The 18955-nt window shown below is 36.6% G+C and overlaps 1 protein-coding gene across 3 annotated transcripts in view; it reads right to left on the bottom strand.

The window, feature by feature from the left end:
- Positions 1-1450: 1450 nt before the first annotated feature.
- Positions 1451-18955, bottom strand: part of LOC128027449 (protocadherin-1) — a 142866-nt gene continuing 125361 nt past the window's right edge. For all 3 annotated transcript variants that reach the window (XM_052615069.1, XM_052615068.1, XM_052615067.1), the window contains exon 5: positions 1451-6393. In XM_052615069.1, the coding sequence (XP_052471029.1) occupies positions 5984-6393 (410 nt within the window). In that variant the 3' untranslated portion in view covers positions 1451-5983. The remainder of the gene's footprint in view (positions 6394-18955) is intronic.

Here is an 18955-nt window from a genome sequence, read left to right as displayed (position 1 = left end):
GTCTAGGTCATGAATTAATCTTTTTACTTATTCCTATGTGCCAGCAGATGTATACATAGATCTTCATATTTATCCTCTCTGTGACGCTCTCACTTATTCAGGGACTATGCTGTTTTTAATGTTTTTCTCTCCTTTATATTTTCTCAGTATTTCAGTTTTTCTCTCTATCATCACATTTTCGGCTATCTTCAGACTGTCTGGCTGGCAGCAGGTCAGAGCTTATTTCAAAACCCCGTCATTAGACACTTCATTTGCCTGCACGTAAGAGCCAATATTTACAGTTGGCGAGGGCGGCCACAGAGCTGTGGAGTAAAACCTCTGCTTTATCGGCCTAGAGGCTGATAACACTGACCCTCAGTCAAGCACTACCCTAAGGGAGCCACTCAGGGGCTCGGTAAATCCTCCTCATGCACACAGCAGCAGCTGAAGGAAATAAAGAACTCTTGAACTCCCTTGACAAAAAGAGCAGCCGATTTTGAACTGCTGCAATTTTTTACTTTTTTATATACTGAATGTATCTTAGTTATATAAAAAAACCAATGTTCAAAGGTTTGGGGTAAGTAAGATTATTAGTATTATTTTCCAAAAGTTTTCCCTTTTCTTCTTCTTTTATTTATTTTTTAAGTAATTATTATTATTTCAACAATAAGGAGCATTGGAGTAATGGCTAAAAATTCACCTTTGCGATCGCAGTAAATTGAATATTACTATACAATTTTATATAATCAAAATAACATTTCACAGTATTACAATTTTGACTGTATCAATCAAAAGAATGTAAACTTGGTGAGCATAAGACACTTCTTTCAAAAAAAAATTGTACGATCCTCAAACTTTCGAACTGTAGCATCCACAAATGTAGATCTATAAAACTTATATATGTATGAAACAAATGTGGAGCTATAAAACATTGAATACAAAGGTATTGAATGAGTTTACTGATGATTTCCCAAACATCTCTGGGTCCCAAGCATTTTGCATGATGCCGCTGCAGAGTATGGCTGTGGCATATGAGAGACCGTTTGTTAGGGTGAGTGCCTGTGTGTGTGTTTGGACTCCAGAGCCCATTGTGTTTACAGTATGTCGATCGATGAGACCCACGCTTGGCAGTGCCACTGGCACATTAATAAACCCAGTGGGGTTAACAGGGCTTTATTCTTCCAAGGAACAAATGCCACACATTATGAACAAGCCGAAGAACCTTAGGAGAAATTGAACTCTGCCAGGTTTGCTAAGACTGATGAAAGCAATGCTTTTTAGTGCATGAGATGTGCTGAATCAGGAAGTGCACTGCTTGTTGTTTGCAAGATGGTACAATGTGGTACATGTGTTCTCAAAAGAATGGACTTGAAAGAGGGAACACATTTTCGAAGCACTATTCCTGATGAAATAAAAAAAGAAACTGTGCTAATTAAAGCTTTATATATAATTCACATACGAGGACACAGTGTTTTACAGAACGTATTTTATTGTAAAGCTATAAGGAAAGAGTACTTACAAGATAGTATTTCTTTGATTTGCTCAGCAAAAATAAGAGAAGATTTTTTTTTCATTGTGTTTAACATGCGGATATTGATAAGAACATAATGGAACAAATAAAAGCTAAAACTCTTCAAAGCCACTGTTTTGCAAATGACACAGAACAAAAAAAAAAATAAGAGCCATAAAAAGAGACATTAAAACTTTAAAATAGACTAGAAGGCCAGTGATGATATTTTAGACACAGGCACACCAACTGAGTGCCCCCACCCATTCTCATCCTAACATATTCTACTTTTCAAAATATTTCACAATTTCTCACAATTTAATCTTTCAACGTGTTTTTTGAATCTTTTTTTTTATATATATTTTTTTAAAAGCCACGTTATTATCATGTACATAAAACTGTACAAAAGAAAACAAGTCATCACAAGCGTTTCGATATAAATATAACCAGCACTTAAGACTACAAACTTGTATTTCCTGTAATTATCTATTTAAACGGTGGCTGTTCTTCAATTTCTTATTGTAGAGTTTTTAATATTGAAATCATGTGTAAGCAGATGTCCACAAACTGCTAAAGCGCTACCGGTTCATTTCAGAGCCAAATTTATAGTAATGAAGCCGTTCAGCCACCGCGTCACAAAATAAATCACTGATTTGGTTTTTAATCTTTTTCGAGGGGTAGAATGATGCGGTTTACTCTCTAGTTTTATTATGCGCAGAGATGCATGGTGAGCCTCATTATGCACGGTGACATTACAACATTATGACATGTTCGTTCATAACTCCTAATACCTGGACAAATGCAGCAGGTGGCTCTGCTCCAAAATGAGTCCATGTGTCAGACAACAAACTGATCCTTAATTCACATTGGATTTGATTGATTTCCATGTAATCAAAAACACGATTCAGCACAAATGAAATAGAGCTTACAGTAGGATGAAATTAAACACCAGTCATGAACAGGCCCACACGGAAGCTGTGCCGGCAGAAAGCTCCATAGATTTCTACAGAACTGGAACGCCCATTATTTAAGAAGCCATGCACATCCTACACCCTTGCATGTTGGTTTATTAAATATTTGGCTAATTTGATAATGCTTTAGCAACTGATTAAGCTCTATTTAACCCATTTTCATCATGTTCAAATCCATTACTCAGATTGTCTTTCCCGCAAAAATGAATGCAAGATGCAGATTCCATTTGGGCCTACTCACAAAGTAGACAAAATTTTAAAGAAAACAAAGATTATGTGTTTTTTTTTTTTTTTTTTACTCATCACTGTTCTGCAATGGAAAACATTATAAAAACAAAAACAAAAAAACATAAGTATAGAACAAATAACCATTTTTAATTTTGCTTCAAGACTGTTAATCAAAGTATGAAGCAGGACAAATTTATATTGCGGATAATAAAACTAAAAGAGTTGTGTGGAAAGTGAAACTTAAATTAGAAGAAAGAAAAGAGAGAGAGATTGTGTTTGGTATGAAATAACAGTAGTCCAGAATAACAATGTCTCCAATTTTCTTAAACAATAAACAAAGTCATAAATACATTTAAAAAAAGACCGATTCATTCAGACTTTTTATAACACTGCTCTCTTTGAATTAAGAAACTACCTAAATTCCAGATCCCACATGAGAGTAGAATATATTGCTGTCTGACAAACAAACAGACAGCTACAATTGCAGGATGATGTTATATAATGTTTCTTTTGATTGTTTTTCACCCTACAACCAGTGTATAAGATGTTTTTATTATTACGGTATTATTATTTTTTTGTCAGATTCTTTGCACCACTGTTTCACACAGCAAGAGCCATTTTATTAAATGAGATGCCACAATTTGGCCACTGAAAATCCAAGCAAAAAATAAAAATAAAAATAAAATAAATATATATATATATATATATATATATATCAATGCGTATAGATTTAAAATTTCTTGCTTTAAAGGGAATGATTGGATCCCTCTGTGTTTCCAAACAGGTGAGTGAAGACGCAGACGTTTACACACAACACTCCAAGTGATTTGACCTATCAGTATCTGTGACAGTTGCTCTCCGGGGATAAACTCCAGGTTTTCCCAGTGGGAGCGAGAGACTGTCTACCTGTCATGCAGCATTTAAGGTTCATGCAGCATGGGCAGCTTCTGTTTGTAACTGCAGAAAACACATTTAAGGTCAGTAGTCACTGGGATGATTAAAAGAACAGGAAGTTAAATGAAGCAAATGAATGAGTGAAAGTGTCAAATGTTCTCAAATCAACACTTTGGCCGAGTGAGTTCTTTTGGTATCTCTTCAGGTCTGCCCCAAAGCTGCAACAAGCTCAGCAATGCATGAATGCAGAGACCAAATACCCTGTCAAATTGGAATTACAACTTATTTACTTAGTAAAGTCCTTAGTCAGGTGTTCAGTATGCCAGTGTTCAAATGAAAGGTCTGTCATGAATTAATTACTTCACACAGACAAAAGGAAGTGACACACCAAACGTCCATGACCTGACAAGCCAGACGTTAGCACTGTTTCCTTTCTCTTTTCTTTTAAAAAAGACTTTATCAAATATTACACCCCAAGCACAGAGCTCTGTGAACATTGAATCAACACCTATAGAGTAAATGGCAAAATCATCCATGGTGAAGAGTTGGGTTTAAGTTGTGATTTAGCTGTGTGATATTATGTAAATTAAAGAGCACTTATTGTGTGTAGCTCAGTCCTTGAATACTCATCATAGCTTTTGCTGACCTGCATCCCAACTGATGCAATCCCTGTTACCATCAGTAATCGTCAATGAACTTCCTGTAAAGTCTTTCAGAAAGACCTCGCTTTCATTTTGGGACATTTCCATCAAAAGTGTCCTGGTTAGGTGAGAGCCAGTGTGACTTGTGCGGTGATAGGTTAGTGAGATTCAGGCGTTTCTAAGGTCGCTAAAGGAGTCCTATGTCATACGTTCAAAGCACACTTCAAACAGAATCTCAGATGTTTTAGAATATACTGAATTTGTTGAATACAACTTTAATGTAGTCAAACACGATAAAATGACTGCTGTCACGATTTTTGAACCCGTCCACTTGTTATAAGCATTCAATTTGACCAGGTCAGACCCACCACAGAGCAGAGCCACAATCTCTGACAAAACCACACATCTACACAACAGAGTTTGACATGTCCGGAAACAAATAGGCTATTGCAAAGCACATGGACAATAATATAATTATATATATATATATATTTTTTTTTTTTTTTTTTTGTACTTTGAAAGTTGTTTCTCCTCCTTACGGATGGGATGGGGGGGGGGGGGGGGGGGGGGTTGGGGGTGAAAAAAGCTCTTCCAAAGGCAACTCACCTCAAGCCTCAGCTTCATTTGGATAGTCTTCTGAAATAAGAGAGGATTACAGAGGAAAAGTCACTGAGAGAGCTTCCTGTGGGAACTGATGAAGCCCGTCAAATTTGTCCAAAATGACAAATGGCATCATGCAAACCTGCTTCAGTTCATTTGTTTCCCTTGGATTTTGCCCTAAATTCCATGTTCGCTCGAGTCCCAAGTACTTAGATGGCAGAGGCTCATATCGTGGATTATCTTTAGCATTCCATGGTCCAAACGGTTGTCCTTCTTTTACTGACAGGGAGGCAAATCCTCTGAGCAATGTCCCTTCTACTATTATCAACAGAAGGAAGCCGTGACTTCAAGAGTCTGTCCAGCTAAATCATAAATCAAAACTAGTTCATCAGACATTAAGTATTTACATCACTGTACATTAACAAAAAAAATTTTCCTATGAAAAAAAAAGACAAAGGTAAGAAACAGTTACCCTTCAGTGCTAAAAGAAAGGTGAATGTTTTCTCTTTAGTAAAGTATATATGTTGAGAATGTATGTCCTTCTTGGATTGCCAGGATTTGGTTCGCCAGTTCTTCTGGCTTAGTAGTTACACACAGAAGAAAAACTAAAGTATTATTTGGATGTATATAAGTTTTAGATAAGCATAACTACAGTCCGATCATAAGTAATACATATATACACAATAATAATAATAATAATAAAAAAAAACTAAAATAAAAACAAAAAATCTGTGAAGAAATTCGGATTAAAATAGGAATATTACCTTGACATTAAATTATTACAAAGTACACTTAAAAAGTTGTCCTTACATTCTTTCACTAGAAGTTTACATGGGGATTGTGTACTTCATTTCATATTCACTAAATGATTTTCTCTTTTTTTCTAATTATTCTCTTCATATCTATTCGGCTTCCAGAGCCTCTAAGAATGCACAGGGTTGTATAAAACCTAGAGGGTTTTAAAGAAGGTCTCTAGCTGCTTTGTGTCAACAATTAGGCTTATAGCTGAGGGGATTGGAGATGACTGAGTAAATCGGGATCTGGCGGTGTGGTAGAAGTAGCAGGTGTTTTGACAATGAGGCCTTTTATCCTCTCACAGGCATTGCTGATCACAAGTAAATTGGATCGAATGTGGAATCAAACACAGGCGGACAACAGGTGAATCACAGGTAGATTTCTCTTTTGGAGCCTTGGCTGGAGGGTGTAGTGGCAGGGACGTAATCAGCTGTCTGACTCAGAGGGATCTCCTCCCGGGGGCAGTCCTTGCTGGAGTCACTGCCAGTAGAATAGGCACTAGTGTAGGGAGGCAAAAAGCGAATGCTGGCCACTTTGTTGCTCCCGCCTCCACTCCGCTCCTCTCCGTGAGGCTTAGAGCTGCTGTCCGCCATCAGGCGCTCCTGACACTCCCTCTCCTGGTAAGGCACGAAGGTGGAGAGCTTGGACCCACTCTTGGCACTCTTGGTGCGGTTGGGTGAGGGCTGTCCAGGCATCCAGCAGGAATCCGAGTGGCCATATTCCGTACACTCGTGTGTGCATTTTCCAGTCATGGCCACGTCAGGTAGAGGCCTCAGATCTGGAAGAAAAGATAATAAAATAGAGCTGACTTGAGTAATTTGTTTAGGAACATTGGTTGTACCGTATGCTTTTAATTCACAAAAGAAACCAAGCCATAGAAGTCATTTGGGAACTGGAATACATTGGTTGTGCTGTATACTTTTGACTTGACTCACTAAAATGAATTGGCTCATAGTAATTCATCAATAAATCAAACTACATTGGTCATGATGAGTCTCCGTGTTGTGACACCATTGAATAAGTATTGAATTGTATTGAAGTAACTCTGTCCCAATATTTTTTACAGTGGTGCTGCTATATTCCATCATTCTGTATGATAAGAAAGTTTAGGTCAGTATTACTATTATATTTTTGATTTTTATTTATTTTTTCATTATTATTCTGTTTCATATAGTCAACATTGAAGGAAATTCCTAGACAAAACCTGTTAAAATGATAAATTAGACAAATAAGAGAGCACTTTAAATGTAGCCCTACTATTGAAAAGCACAAATGAGTATTGAGATCACAATTTTATTGTGAAGCTTTACTTCTGCAGTCAATCAAAGCAGCACAAACAACTCTACAGACTATTCTCACCCTTGTTCACTGTAACCAATAAATGGATGCTAATGTTCACTATGAAAGGTTGGTGAAGCTGGATAGCATCACAAGAAGCAAACATTATGGGTCTGATCTGCAAAGGTCAAACTCCCTGTCTGGAAAATATAAATGCAAAAGCGGAGCCTAACCTTTCCTCTGAAAGTGACATTAGATTACTTTAATAGTGTGCATGTGAAAGGGGGGAGGGCAGAATGGCAAGTTCTTGATGGTGAAACATTTATTTCCCTAAGTGTCTGAATTCTATAAAAGGCAGTGAACAACATTATTTTGTCTCTGGTATATTTGACCATCATAGAACACACTTTTTTTTTTGTTTGTTTTACTTTTTAGATAGACCGATAGATAGACAGACAGATGAACTAAGAAACACTGAGAGCCAAACTATATTTGCTCCCTTTTAGCACTTCTATTTCTCTTTCACTATCACTCAGGGCAGAATATTCAAAATTAAGGCTCTACCAGACCAACAGAGACCTTCATCTCTGGCACACGGCACTTTTCTGATCTCCTTCCTTCGAGTTGAAGTTAACCTCAGGATTGTTTCCACTGAGGCTTGAGGCTGGAGAGACAGCCCTGCACCACTGCCCCATCACTCCCAATCCAGCTCTCTAGCACTTTTTTATTTTTTTAGCTAATTAGATTCTGCTGACCCCTTGTCACCATAATAGAATGGAAATTATTTCCAGATGAGTATCTGACATTTGGTACTGTCTAAAGTAAAGAGGAAAGATGTGTTAAGACTGGGCTCCTTGCATTTTTTTTTTTTTTTTCTGTTCTTCTCTTCTGTGATGGAGGGCTGGCACAAGAGATTTGCTTTGTGTCATTTTCATTCAGCTGCCATGCCCCTGGGGTGATATGGATTGAAATATACATACAAGGTTCAAGCTGTTTTCTCATGAATTCTATATCCAATTGTGCAGCTGTCAAAATGTCCATTTGACCATTTCATTGTAGGTAATAATGCTGTTTGACATGCAGGGGGAGGATTTTCATATGAAAGAGTCATAATAATTTGATCAAAATGACAGTGATGAATAAGAATAAGCTTTTTGTGTGTATTAGGGGACGAAAAAAAATCCAACTATTATTCAGTATCCACCTCACTAAGCCCCCTGATATGAATTGGAGTCAATTATTTCCGAATTATCTTATGTTTTATGCAGTTTTTGTATATTCAGAGTAGACTCAGGGTTACACACTAAATATAGATGTCTATGGAGGGAAAGAAAGGGCATTTAAAAATTATTAGATATTATAAATATGCTTAAATAAGTTTATATATATATATATATATATATATATATATATATATATATATATATATATATATATATATATATATATATATATATATATATATATATATAATTATATATGTGTGTGTTGCATAAATTGGAATTCCAAAATAGACTTGACACCAATTATATGTAACATGAGAATTAAGTATACACATGTTTAAATGCAGATGTATTAGTATAATAATGATCTCAAGCCCATGTAATTGCAGCCATTGTAAGAGAGCAGTGTTGTAGTCAATAGCTCATTGTTCCTTTACCCCAGGGCCCTCTAAGCCAATCCCTAATATATGCAGGCTCTTCACTTCATTCTATAACAGTTTTAGCCAATTGATTTTCAGCTTTGGCTATGCCTTAAAGCCACCCAAGGGAGCCCAACCGCTCAGGCCACAACGCACAGGTTGCCCTGGGTGACAGGTGTGGAGGATAGGAATGGGGAAACCAGCCTTTATTTGACAGTTAACACCAACACTCCAACTATTCAACAATCCCTTGTGTGCGAGAGCAGTCTGATCTTGAGCACGGATGGAAGCAGACAGGCAGAGTTGATGGAAACCTCCACCACCTCGCCTCTGCTCTACCCTTCCCAACCCTTCTTTCCGTGGTCAATTGCTGGAATGTTCTGTCCTCCTGACTCCCCGTCTGCTTATATGCAAACCTTGTTGAGGCTAATTAAACTTTGGCAGATTAAGACTTTGCCTTGTCACTCTTTATTCATGCTTAAACAAGTTATTACTTTTAGGAAAATTAAATTAGCCATCTATTAATTAACCGACATGCTGCTTTTGAGAGGATAGAAAAAGGGGGGAATAAAGTAAAACGTGAAGTAAGGGCTTGAAAAAAAAAAAAAAAGGTAAAGAAAAAAAAATCCAAAAGGAAAAAGGTTTAATGTGTTTTATCGTAATGGGTTATGCTTTTGTTCAATAATAACATTTATTTAAATGTATTTAAATTATATATTGCTAACATATTGCCTTTATATTATTAGGTATATTATTAGGAATTGTGCATTCAGCATATACTTTTTTTTTTTTGCTTTAAAAATAATCAAATTCCACATACCACAAATTCTGTACATCATGGCTATTAAGACAAGTCACTATTCAAACGATCTTACTGTAAATCAAACAAATAATCAAACAATCTTACAACTTTACCCTGCAAAATGAGAATTTAACATTTAACAGAACAAGACTGATCCAATAGATGTTCATTTGGGAATATAATGATTAGGTTAGACATGCAAGTCCTGCTCCACATTCTGACATTCCCACTTAGCTGGTGGTTTGCTTGTGGCGTTAATGTATTGATGGAGGTTTAAATTTAGACTTGTTCAATTGCCAGTTTCAATACATGCTGTACTACAAAACTAAAAAGACACTGGGTAAATTGATGCAACAGAAAATCTATTTCCAGACTCCATTTTTTTTTTAGAATGTAGAATACATTCTACAACTTATATTACAAAGTGACTTACTGTACGCAATGCAATTAACGCCAAGCATGCAAAATGTGCATAGAAGGTAGCTTTAGTTGCGCTTCATAAAAATTCAGTTTGATTTGGTGTTAATAACTGTTTAGAATTAATGCCACTATAATTTAAGTTTGTTATATATTTTTATTTGACTGCAGGTGGATTTCAAACCTTAAATTCTACTCTTTTTCATAGACACATTTTCACCTTTCTCACTGGCACAGAGGAGCGGCTTAAACCTCTGAAACATTTTTGTGTGCTTACAATCTGCATCTCTTTGCCAAATGTGTTCTGAGCAGAGTCAGAGAGTGCCATCGTTTGGACCGTGTCCCATTGGCCTACATCTGTTAAACATGGAACTTATCTGATCCACAAAAATCAATGTCCTCGCCCGCTGACCAAATTTGCTCTCCTGACTCTGCCAGCCGAGGGAAGGGGGGAGCGGCTGGTGTCATTCTGCAAACCTCCACATGTTGGCACGCTGTGTTTCAGTATGCATCAGCTGCATAGAATCTCCTCCTGGCTTTGGAAGATAAGCACATGAAGAAAGGCTATAGCCTCCGGCTAAATCAACTAGGGTAAGCTGCATAATATCTTCCACTCATGAATGTTTTAAAGTTGAGTTTGTCTGTGCACAAGCTGAATCGTTGAAGATGAAGCAAGGGTGTAGTTTTTGATTGTGCTGAAGGTCTAAACAACTGCCTGGGAAGAAGAAAATGGAGCACAAAAGCCTTCTGTATTCTAGATACAGACAAATGGATAGATGAAAAAGAAGCAAACTCAGCTGATCAGTGTCCATAGGCCATCATAGCTCCCTAAGTCTTCATTAAAATTGCACTGAACTTACATCAGTGTTGATTCAAGAATGCTTTGGAATTGTTTTGGTACATAGTCCCTTCTTGTACTCGGCTCAACAATGAGAAGTGATTCGCCATTCAAAATCTTGTTTGGGCTAGAATAAGACTTAATCACTGTACAGGAATCCAGCTTGATTGGACAAACCTAATGAAATTAGCCAGTCCACTGACAAGACTTCAGTTTAATTTTGGAGGCGTAACAGGGCTTGGTCTGAGTAGTTGATTTTTGTAACAAGAGTATTTCAAATGAACCATGCTCTATTCCAAGTTTCTTTGTGCCAAATAAAATGAATGACTATAATTATAGCTTAGGCTATGTCTAAATGACTTTTGACAGAGGGGAAGAGGAACACTGCTATAAAAGTCTGTCGCTAGCACAGCCTCCCACATGTTTCCTTCTTGCTCATGAATGTATAAATACACAATGTTATACTGTATGCCAAACACTATCTACACTACCACTCAGGCATTTAGGAAAATATATTTGGAATTAAATTAATACTTTTACTTAGGAATGCATTAAGTTAATCTGCATATTGTTATCCTTTTTAAAGGATCATTTGACCCTTAAGACTAGAAATGTATACAACTATTTCTCTGTACTGTTTTTTTAAGGTATTTTTATTAAATAAATAAAAATATTACTGACCTCACACTTTGGAGCAATAGTGTAGATGGACTTACTAAGTATGATGAGCTGAAATAATACTTAAAAATGTGGCTAAAAGTAAAGCTGTTAGTCATGTAGAATTGAATTAGATGATATGCAGATAAATGAATCCATCATAGACTTAAAAAAAAAAAAAAAAACAACAACAACAAAAAAACATGAACTGCTCCAATAGCAGGAAAATTATATACGGTGCAATTAACATAGGGTTCAAAGCATTCATTTTTTAAGCGTGGTATAATTAATCGTCCTAATTCATTACACTAAACTGGCAGGCCTACTAAAAAAAAGAAGAAAAATCTTTCAGCGAGACCCCTGTAAAATTAGAACAAAACATACTTACAGGCAAATGTCATGCTGCACAAAATCATTTTCATTATTAATGAAGAAGAACTGAGGGACACAGAAGAAAGAAGGGAAGATATCATCTTTTTTTTTTTAAGGAGAGAATATCTCTTCTCCCTCCAGAAATCAGTGGAGGGAAACTTCAATCATGCTACAAAAGTGAATAAATATATGGCTGGAGCAAGCTGCCCTCAGGCCTGCACTCTCTCCAGTCAAAATAAGCTTTTAGGACCACAGTCGAGAGAGAACCACATAACTGAGATGAGCTGCATTTTTGAAGATTTCAACTGGCATTCACTTAGGAGAAACAAACGTGTACATGCACACGCTCACAAACTTGGGGGAGAGAGATTCTGCCTCATCTGCCATCATTAGAGACCTTTGATTTCTCTTTGAAAAGAGCAGCGATATGGTTTGGGGTGATTCGTATTATAACATGGAGAAAAGCAAGGATAATAGAGAATGTGGAAAGAATATAGATAATCCTCTTTCCAGCATTTTCCTTCCAACCAAACAAAACGATTGAGCTTATTCCCAATAAATATCCTTGTTTGATACTAAACCAAAGTGGGTGAGAGAGAGAAATAAAAAAGTCATAATATTACTCCAAAAAAGGTCAATAGCCACCAAAAACGGGGGAAATCAAACAACAACAATGAAAGTATTTGAATAGGTGTCTCAACTGAATGATAATGGTCCTGGTTATCTATTCAAAGCAAAGAGGCAGGAGTTTAAAGACAATGAAATCATTTTTGAAGATGTGTTTTTCCCTGGCGGTTACACTTTAAACACTAGAAAGATGTGTTTGCACATTTCCTTCATCATACAGCACCTCGCTGACATACTGTGAGTCTCAGGCCTCTGTCCATATCATACGGCATACATTTATTTCTGTGCCCATATTACCTGGTTAAAGTATTCCAATTGCCTGCTTAAACAGAGCAATAGAGATTTGTCACGGACCCTATTTTAACCACACGTAGTTTACTGACTAAAAATAACATACCAAAGCCAACTACCTACCTAATGTTTTTAACAATTTTTTTTTTTTTTTTTTGGCCTTGATGCCAATATAAACAGTGGCAGAAAAAAAAAAAAAAAAAAAAAAAAAAAAAAAAAAAAAAAACTTACAGGTTCGGAAGACATGAAGGAGAGTAAATGATGACAGAATTTTCATTTTGAAGAGGAACTATCCCTTTAAGATGTAAATTAGACTATTAGTGTAACATAAGTTATAACACATAAATAAATTGCTCTTATTATGATAAATTGGACACTAAAGTCTTCATTGAGGAGCATTACAGTGCTACTTCTGTTAAATAACACCTTGTTGTTACTGTTGCCTTATTTATTTTTCAGAATATACATATAGTTTATAGTGTAAAGTATAGTCATTCACTAATTTTATCATGTCTAGCATCACACTTGCAGTGATGAATCTGTGTTAATAAAAATTCTGAGATTACGTGCAACTTTGACACTACCAGTGCAAACAGACTAATGGCGTTGTGGTACGATGCATCACAACACATTACCGATAGCTTCTAGTGCCGCTACGGTGTTACACACCATGACAGATGAGCGGGGAAAAGAGAGGGGCGAGAGCTGACGAACGCATATTAAAAGTTGCTTATTTTCACATACCAACACACACCCATAGAGACTGAATCGAGTAGCTACTGTTGAGTGTCATATTGCTGAGTGTATTTTTGCAACGCTGTCTTTCTTTCTGTCGGCAAAGAGCCTCGAAGGAAAAAGGGTCATGCATGAGGTCAGAGGAGGGGTCATTCAGAATGACAAAATGTCACGGCACTGCCTTCTCTGAGCCCTGGTGCCCTTGCTACCAAAAAAAATAAATAAAAATAAAAAACCTATGAGCGTGTGTGTTTAAAAGTGTGTGCAAAAGAGTTGTGAAACCACAGGCAGCTTTGGGCACACTTTGGCGTGTGAATATGAGATTAGATCACCAGAAGGGTGACATGTTTGTGATGGTGTGTGTGTGTGTGTGTGTGTGTGTGTGTAACCTGCACGCAAACATATGGCTGTCGGACATCTTGTTTTGAGACAGACCATATGCTGATTTTGGCCCTGATGAGCCTTTTTCTTCTCTTTTTTTTTTCGCAGCACAGAACACATTATACACTCTTTCATGCACACACGCTCACAGGATTACTATTCTATAGTATCAAGGGAGCCAACATCTATCCTTCCTCCAGAAAGAGTAAGCTACTCTTATCTTAGCAGGTCATGGATGCACAGGCTGCGATATATCCCTAACATTCACCTCATATTGATCTGCCAACCCAATCTGTTTCTTCACCTTTCCGATTGGAACAAAAGCTCCAGAACACAGATGAGGAGTCCATACGGTGGTAACTGTAGTTTCTACTGAAAGCTGTAAACAGTAGCTGCTACAGCAAATATAACTATGTATTATAATACAAAGAGAAAAAGGCTTCAAATATTTTGGAAAATATTGGCCTATAGATACCATAGGTCAATTTATTGAATATTATTTAGATGTTGTTGTTTATTCAGGCTGCACATACAAACTCTGTTCTTTAGGACAGACTTTTTGTACTGTCATTCTGTAAGTGGTGAAACCGGATCCGTTTGCTTAGCATAGTCAACATGCAACATTATCTACATTGGTTGCAATGCCAAGAGACTTTCTCGTGAAACAACAGAGTAGCTGTCGCTGACAGGCTGTCAGCATGGAAAGAGGACGGAAAACTGGAAGTTTTTCCTGTGCTCACATACATGATGACAACCTGCTGTGGTGGTGAACTCACAATGTGGACGAGAGAATCTCAACAACAGACGCATTTTACATCATTCATACATATACTGTGCCCCAAACTGCTGACTTGCTTGTTCATTCCTAGATAGTGAATATCACATAGTTCACCATATGAGAAAAAGAGTGAGGGATAATGAGTGTATTTGAGCATATCTCCAAACAATAATAAGCATGTTACATAGGCAGCATGTTCTGAATGGCAAGAATGTTAATCCTTTCAGAATTATATAATAAACAAACAAAAATATGGATGTAGTTTTTGTAACATCAAACCACATTTTTAGCACCCCCCCCCCATACACGCAATAAAATAAAGCTTATTTTACTTATTAACTTGCTTATTTTATTCCTGAATGAATCAGTCGTTTAAATGATTCAGTTGAAAGAATGATTAATTGAATCAGACTGAATCAGAATCAGTTGTTTTGAATGAATCGTTTAAAGTGTTAAAGTGTAATGAACAGAGGTAAAATGTGTCAGACAGGTATCTTTTTTTTAATTGTTTTTAGGTAACTAAAAACAATAAGATAATGTTCTCACTAAATCTACATCCAGCACTGAGAGAAGAAGAGTAACAAGCTATTCTCTCATTAATTAAATTTTCAGGAAGCTGGAATGCTTATTGTTGTTGTGGTAAAGGGGAACATATTAAAATAGCTGGCTTCCCATGCTGCCTATAAGAGTGCAGTCATGCGGATACGTTTGGACCTTTTTGAACCATTCTTCCACTCAATGGGACACGTTCAGCTTTCAGAACTGCAATATGATTGTTTTGTTTGCTGCACTGTTGTGTGATGTCTCTGTTGTCGTACTTTTCTTGTTCTTCTTATTCTCTCTCTCTCCCTCTCTATGCCACTGTAGCATCATTTCATGCTCCAAATTCCAAATTTACCATCATTATCTGAGAAAATGGAAAGACAAAAAAGCAGCGTTGCTTTCATTTAGCATTTTCTCTCTCAACAGTGAAAACAAAAACAGAGCAGAGTTCTACATTTGATCTGCGTGGTGATTAGCTCCTGAAGACACCAACTTCAGGAGATAAGTCAGATCTACCATCATTTCACATACTGTTCACGTAGTAAAATGGCTTGCTGTATTAAACAGAGTTAATGCGAGCTAAATCTTATAACGCCTCGGGCAAGTATCTCTCAAGTTAGACTGCTTGTGTTTCTTTTTCTGTCTTGTCAGAGGCTGAAACGAGAAAAGATAACCGAAGAAAATACACTAAAATACTTCCAAAGAAAATCGTAACATTTAATTATTTTTTTGGGGAAAAAGATTAAAGTAAAAACTGAGCTAAATCAAAACTGAACTAGAAAGAGCCACAGATTATCTTAAATGCCTGATTTATTGTTTTTCAATAAATAATGTGCTCTCTCTCGCTTGCTCTTCTCATAGGGGCACATTAGTTATGAATCGATGTGCAGCATTGCTTACAATTCAATTTATCTTCCTTATTCTCATGCCTCTTGGGATGGTATGGAGGTACTGGATGGATGGAGAGAGAGGAAATAGATTTGTGTCAGTATGTTATTGTTCTGGGTCAAACCCCACATCGTTCTAAATAAGTAGTTAAGACCCAGATTTTACATCGGGAATCAAGTGCTGACCCAACACAATTACAAAATAGCTTACTGTACAAAACAGCATTAACATTTTAAATGTTTGAAATGTAATCAAGAACTCAAGGGGGCCAAACATATGAACGATTACTAAAATAAACCAGTCTAAATAGGAAAATACGTCTTTTTTTTTTTTTTTTAGGTTTATAAGCCCAATTATATATATTATATATATATTATATGCAACATATTCTTTCACTTGGTTGAGAGACAAATCACTTATAAAAACCAAAAAACACTCACTGCCTAGATTAAAACTTAATTTACAGCTAGTGTATCAATCAGCACTACCTTTTAGAGTTTGGACGCCCACCTGAACTCACAGAATGAGGAAACCAATGTCTCTTCAAAGGAAAACAACGCGAGGCAGTCAAGGCACTGGGCCCAAAGAATCCCCATATGCTCCGAATCTCTTCCTTTTTGTCTTCTTTTTTCTTCTCCTCCACCAAGAAAAGGTGCACACAGAAACAGGGCTTTCAATATTTAAGGTGAAATATAGCAAGTGTGCATAGCTTGTGTGCGTGCTGCCGAACTTGTTTGATTCATTATTAAACACAATCCATTTTTCTCTCTGCTACTGATAGTGGGCAAAGCTCCCAGCTTTAATTCCCTTGCATTGCAGATTAGAAGCTGAATAACAATAGAAACGAGTGAGAGAGGGCACAAGAAAGTGAGAGCACAATGTCATTATTACTTTTCTCTTTTTCTCTACTTCTCTTCAACTCTGTATCTCACCTGACAGGAAGTGGTTCTAATGTTTGCTGTTGAAAGATGGAGAACATCCTATCATCTTCTCTCGACACAACGTGTGATGATTTTTGGCTCTCCCTAGCAGACTGTCAAGGACAAGTCATTGTTATGATTCCCTCAATTTGGCTTTGGGGTCTTATGAGGGAACACAGTGTAGAGTAGTAATGAACTAGGTATAGGAACGGTAGGAAGAAAATACAAAAATAGTAGTGGATGTGATGAAACTACTTCCTCTCTGGACTTTCTGATTACAGAGTGATTTGGGGGAGAAAATAACTGAGATGGGCTCACAAAGCCACAGAAGCTCTAACAAGAAGATGTGTACAAGTCTCACACTCTATTTGCACCATTGCACCTGGCCAAGTGACAGTTCGTCTGCAAGTTGAAACAATAAGAAACACATAAAAAACAAGCTTTGTGTCTGACTGCTATCCCCACTCTTTAAAACTTAAGGAAAGAGATTTGATTTTAAATGAAAATGAATGCCATTTTCCTCTTGAGAGAACCCCTAAAGTCAAATACAGTGGCTATATATACAGAATGAGCATAAATATGCATTTCATAAGGGGACATATAATAAAAAGCCTTGAGAATGTGAACAACACTGGTAGTTTTATATACAATTATTTTTATTTTTAGTACTTTTTTTAAAAATTATTATTATTATTATTATTATTATTATTATTATTTATTTATTTTTTATCAAATAAATGTAACTTTGGTCTTTCAAAGACATGTAAAAAAATTATCTATACATTCTGATGAAATATGATACTTTATGTGTGAAAAAAATATAATATAATTATACCACTTGCAGACAGATTATTTTAATTGTGCAGCAATTTGTTTTATTAAATATTTATTTGTGTGTAATTATGATAAATACAATTCAAGAAATTAAGTTAGCCTGTAAGACACACAAGATTTGTTTCTACAATGTTTAACAAGCAATTTTACTGAAAGACTGTTATCAAACACAATGCATGATTTTAAATGTGAAGGAAATGGGAATGCTCCTACAATGCATGGGTCCACTGTTGTTGGGTCATTGTTAGTCAGAAAAGTGAGCTTTGAAAAGTGTGTTTTAAGATAATATACAGGGCCACAAGTTGTAAATGGTTAAAAGAACAATTGAAAGCTGATGACTATAGAAAGAGTAGTTTCAGGTGGTGAAAGAGGACAGAGAAAATGCACAGACAATACATGAGAGTATTCTGAAGGACATGTCAGTATGACCGTGGTGTAAGTGTTTGAAACATCAACACAATGTAGTCATGGCTGTGTGTTTTGTGTAAGGCCGGTGTGTGCATCTGACCGCTGTGCTGCTAATTAACCAGGACAATACTTCTACTGGCAGCACACTGTGATCTCTCCACAGTACGCATATTTACACACGTAAAACACACACACACACACACACTGCGGGAAATCGCCCACAGAGAGATCCAGCGCAGAGGAGCAAAGTGTCCCCTGATAGCCCTGCTAGCACTCTCCCCCCCTTCAACACACACACACACCTAAAAACCTTTCATAGGGTAACAGTCACACCTGTGAAGCCACTTGAAATAAATTTTAGCCTCTGAAATAGCTGATAACTTAATATAAGTCCATATCTGAAATACTGTACATGTCAAGATTTTAATGTTTGAATAAAATTATTTTAGTTTTTGGCTGTTAGCTTCGAACCTATCAATATGCTAGAGTACTGCGAAAAAAGCTTGGAGTGCAAAAAGCTTTAACAAAAAAAGTGGTGAAATCTGGAATACCTGTGTTTTATGGTAAAATATGTTATGCTATCTCAGTTGTAAACTCAAAAATGTCTTAAAAAAAAGCAAAACAATTAAGATCTGTGACCAGTCAGTGTGTGTGTGTGTGTGTGTGTGTGTGTGTGTGTGTGTGTGTGTGTGTATACACATATACACCCACAAACACACATGCATATATACAGTATATGTTTAGGATGGGTTTATCTTTTAGCCTAACCAATGGCATTTGTCAAACCATTTCATGGGCTCTTGAATGTACATCCAGCTGGATGCTGCACACTGGTTGTGGTTGAGGAGAGACCCCCTCATGATTCAAAAGTGCTTTGGGTGTAGCCTACAGCAATACACAATAAATCACTATATAAATGCTTCATTCAT

Source organism: Carassius gibelio, chromosome A14 (genome assembly GCF_023724105.1).
Source record: "Carassius gibelio isolate Cgi1373 ecotype wild population from Czech Republic chromosome A14, carGib1.2-hapl.c, whole genome shotgun sequence".
Classification (NCBI taxonomy): Eukaryota; Metazoa; Chordata; class Actinopteri; order Cypriniformes; family Cyprinidae; genus Carassius; species Carassius gibelio.
Note: the sequence above shows the minus strand (reverse complement) of the source record. Positions and strands in the feature narration are given on the sequence as shown.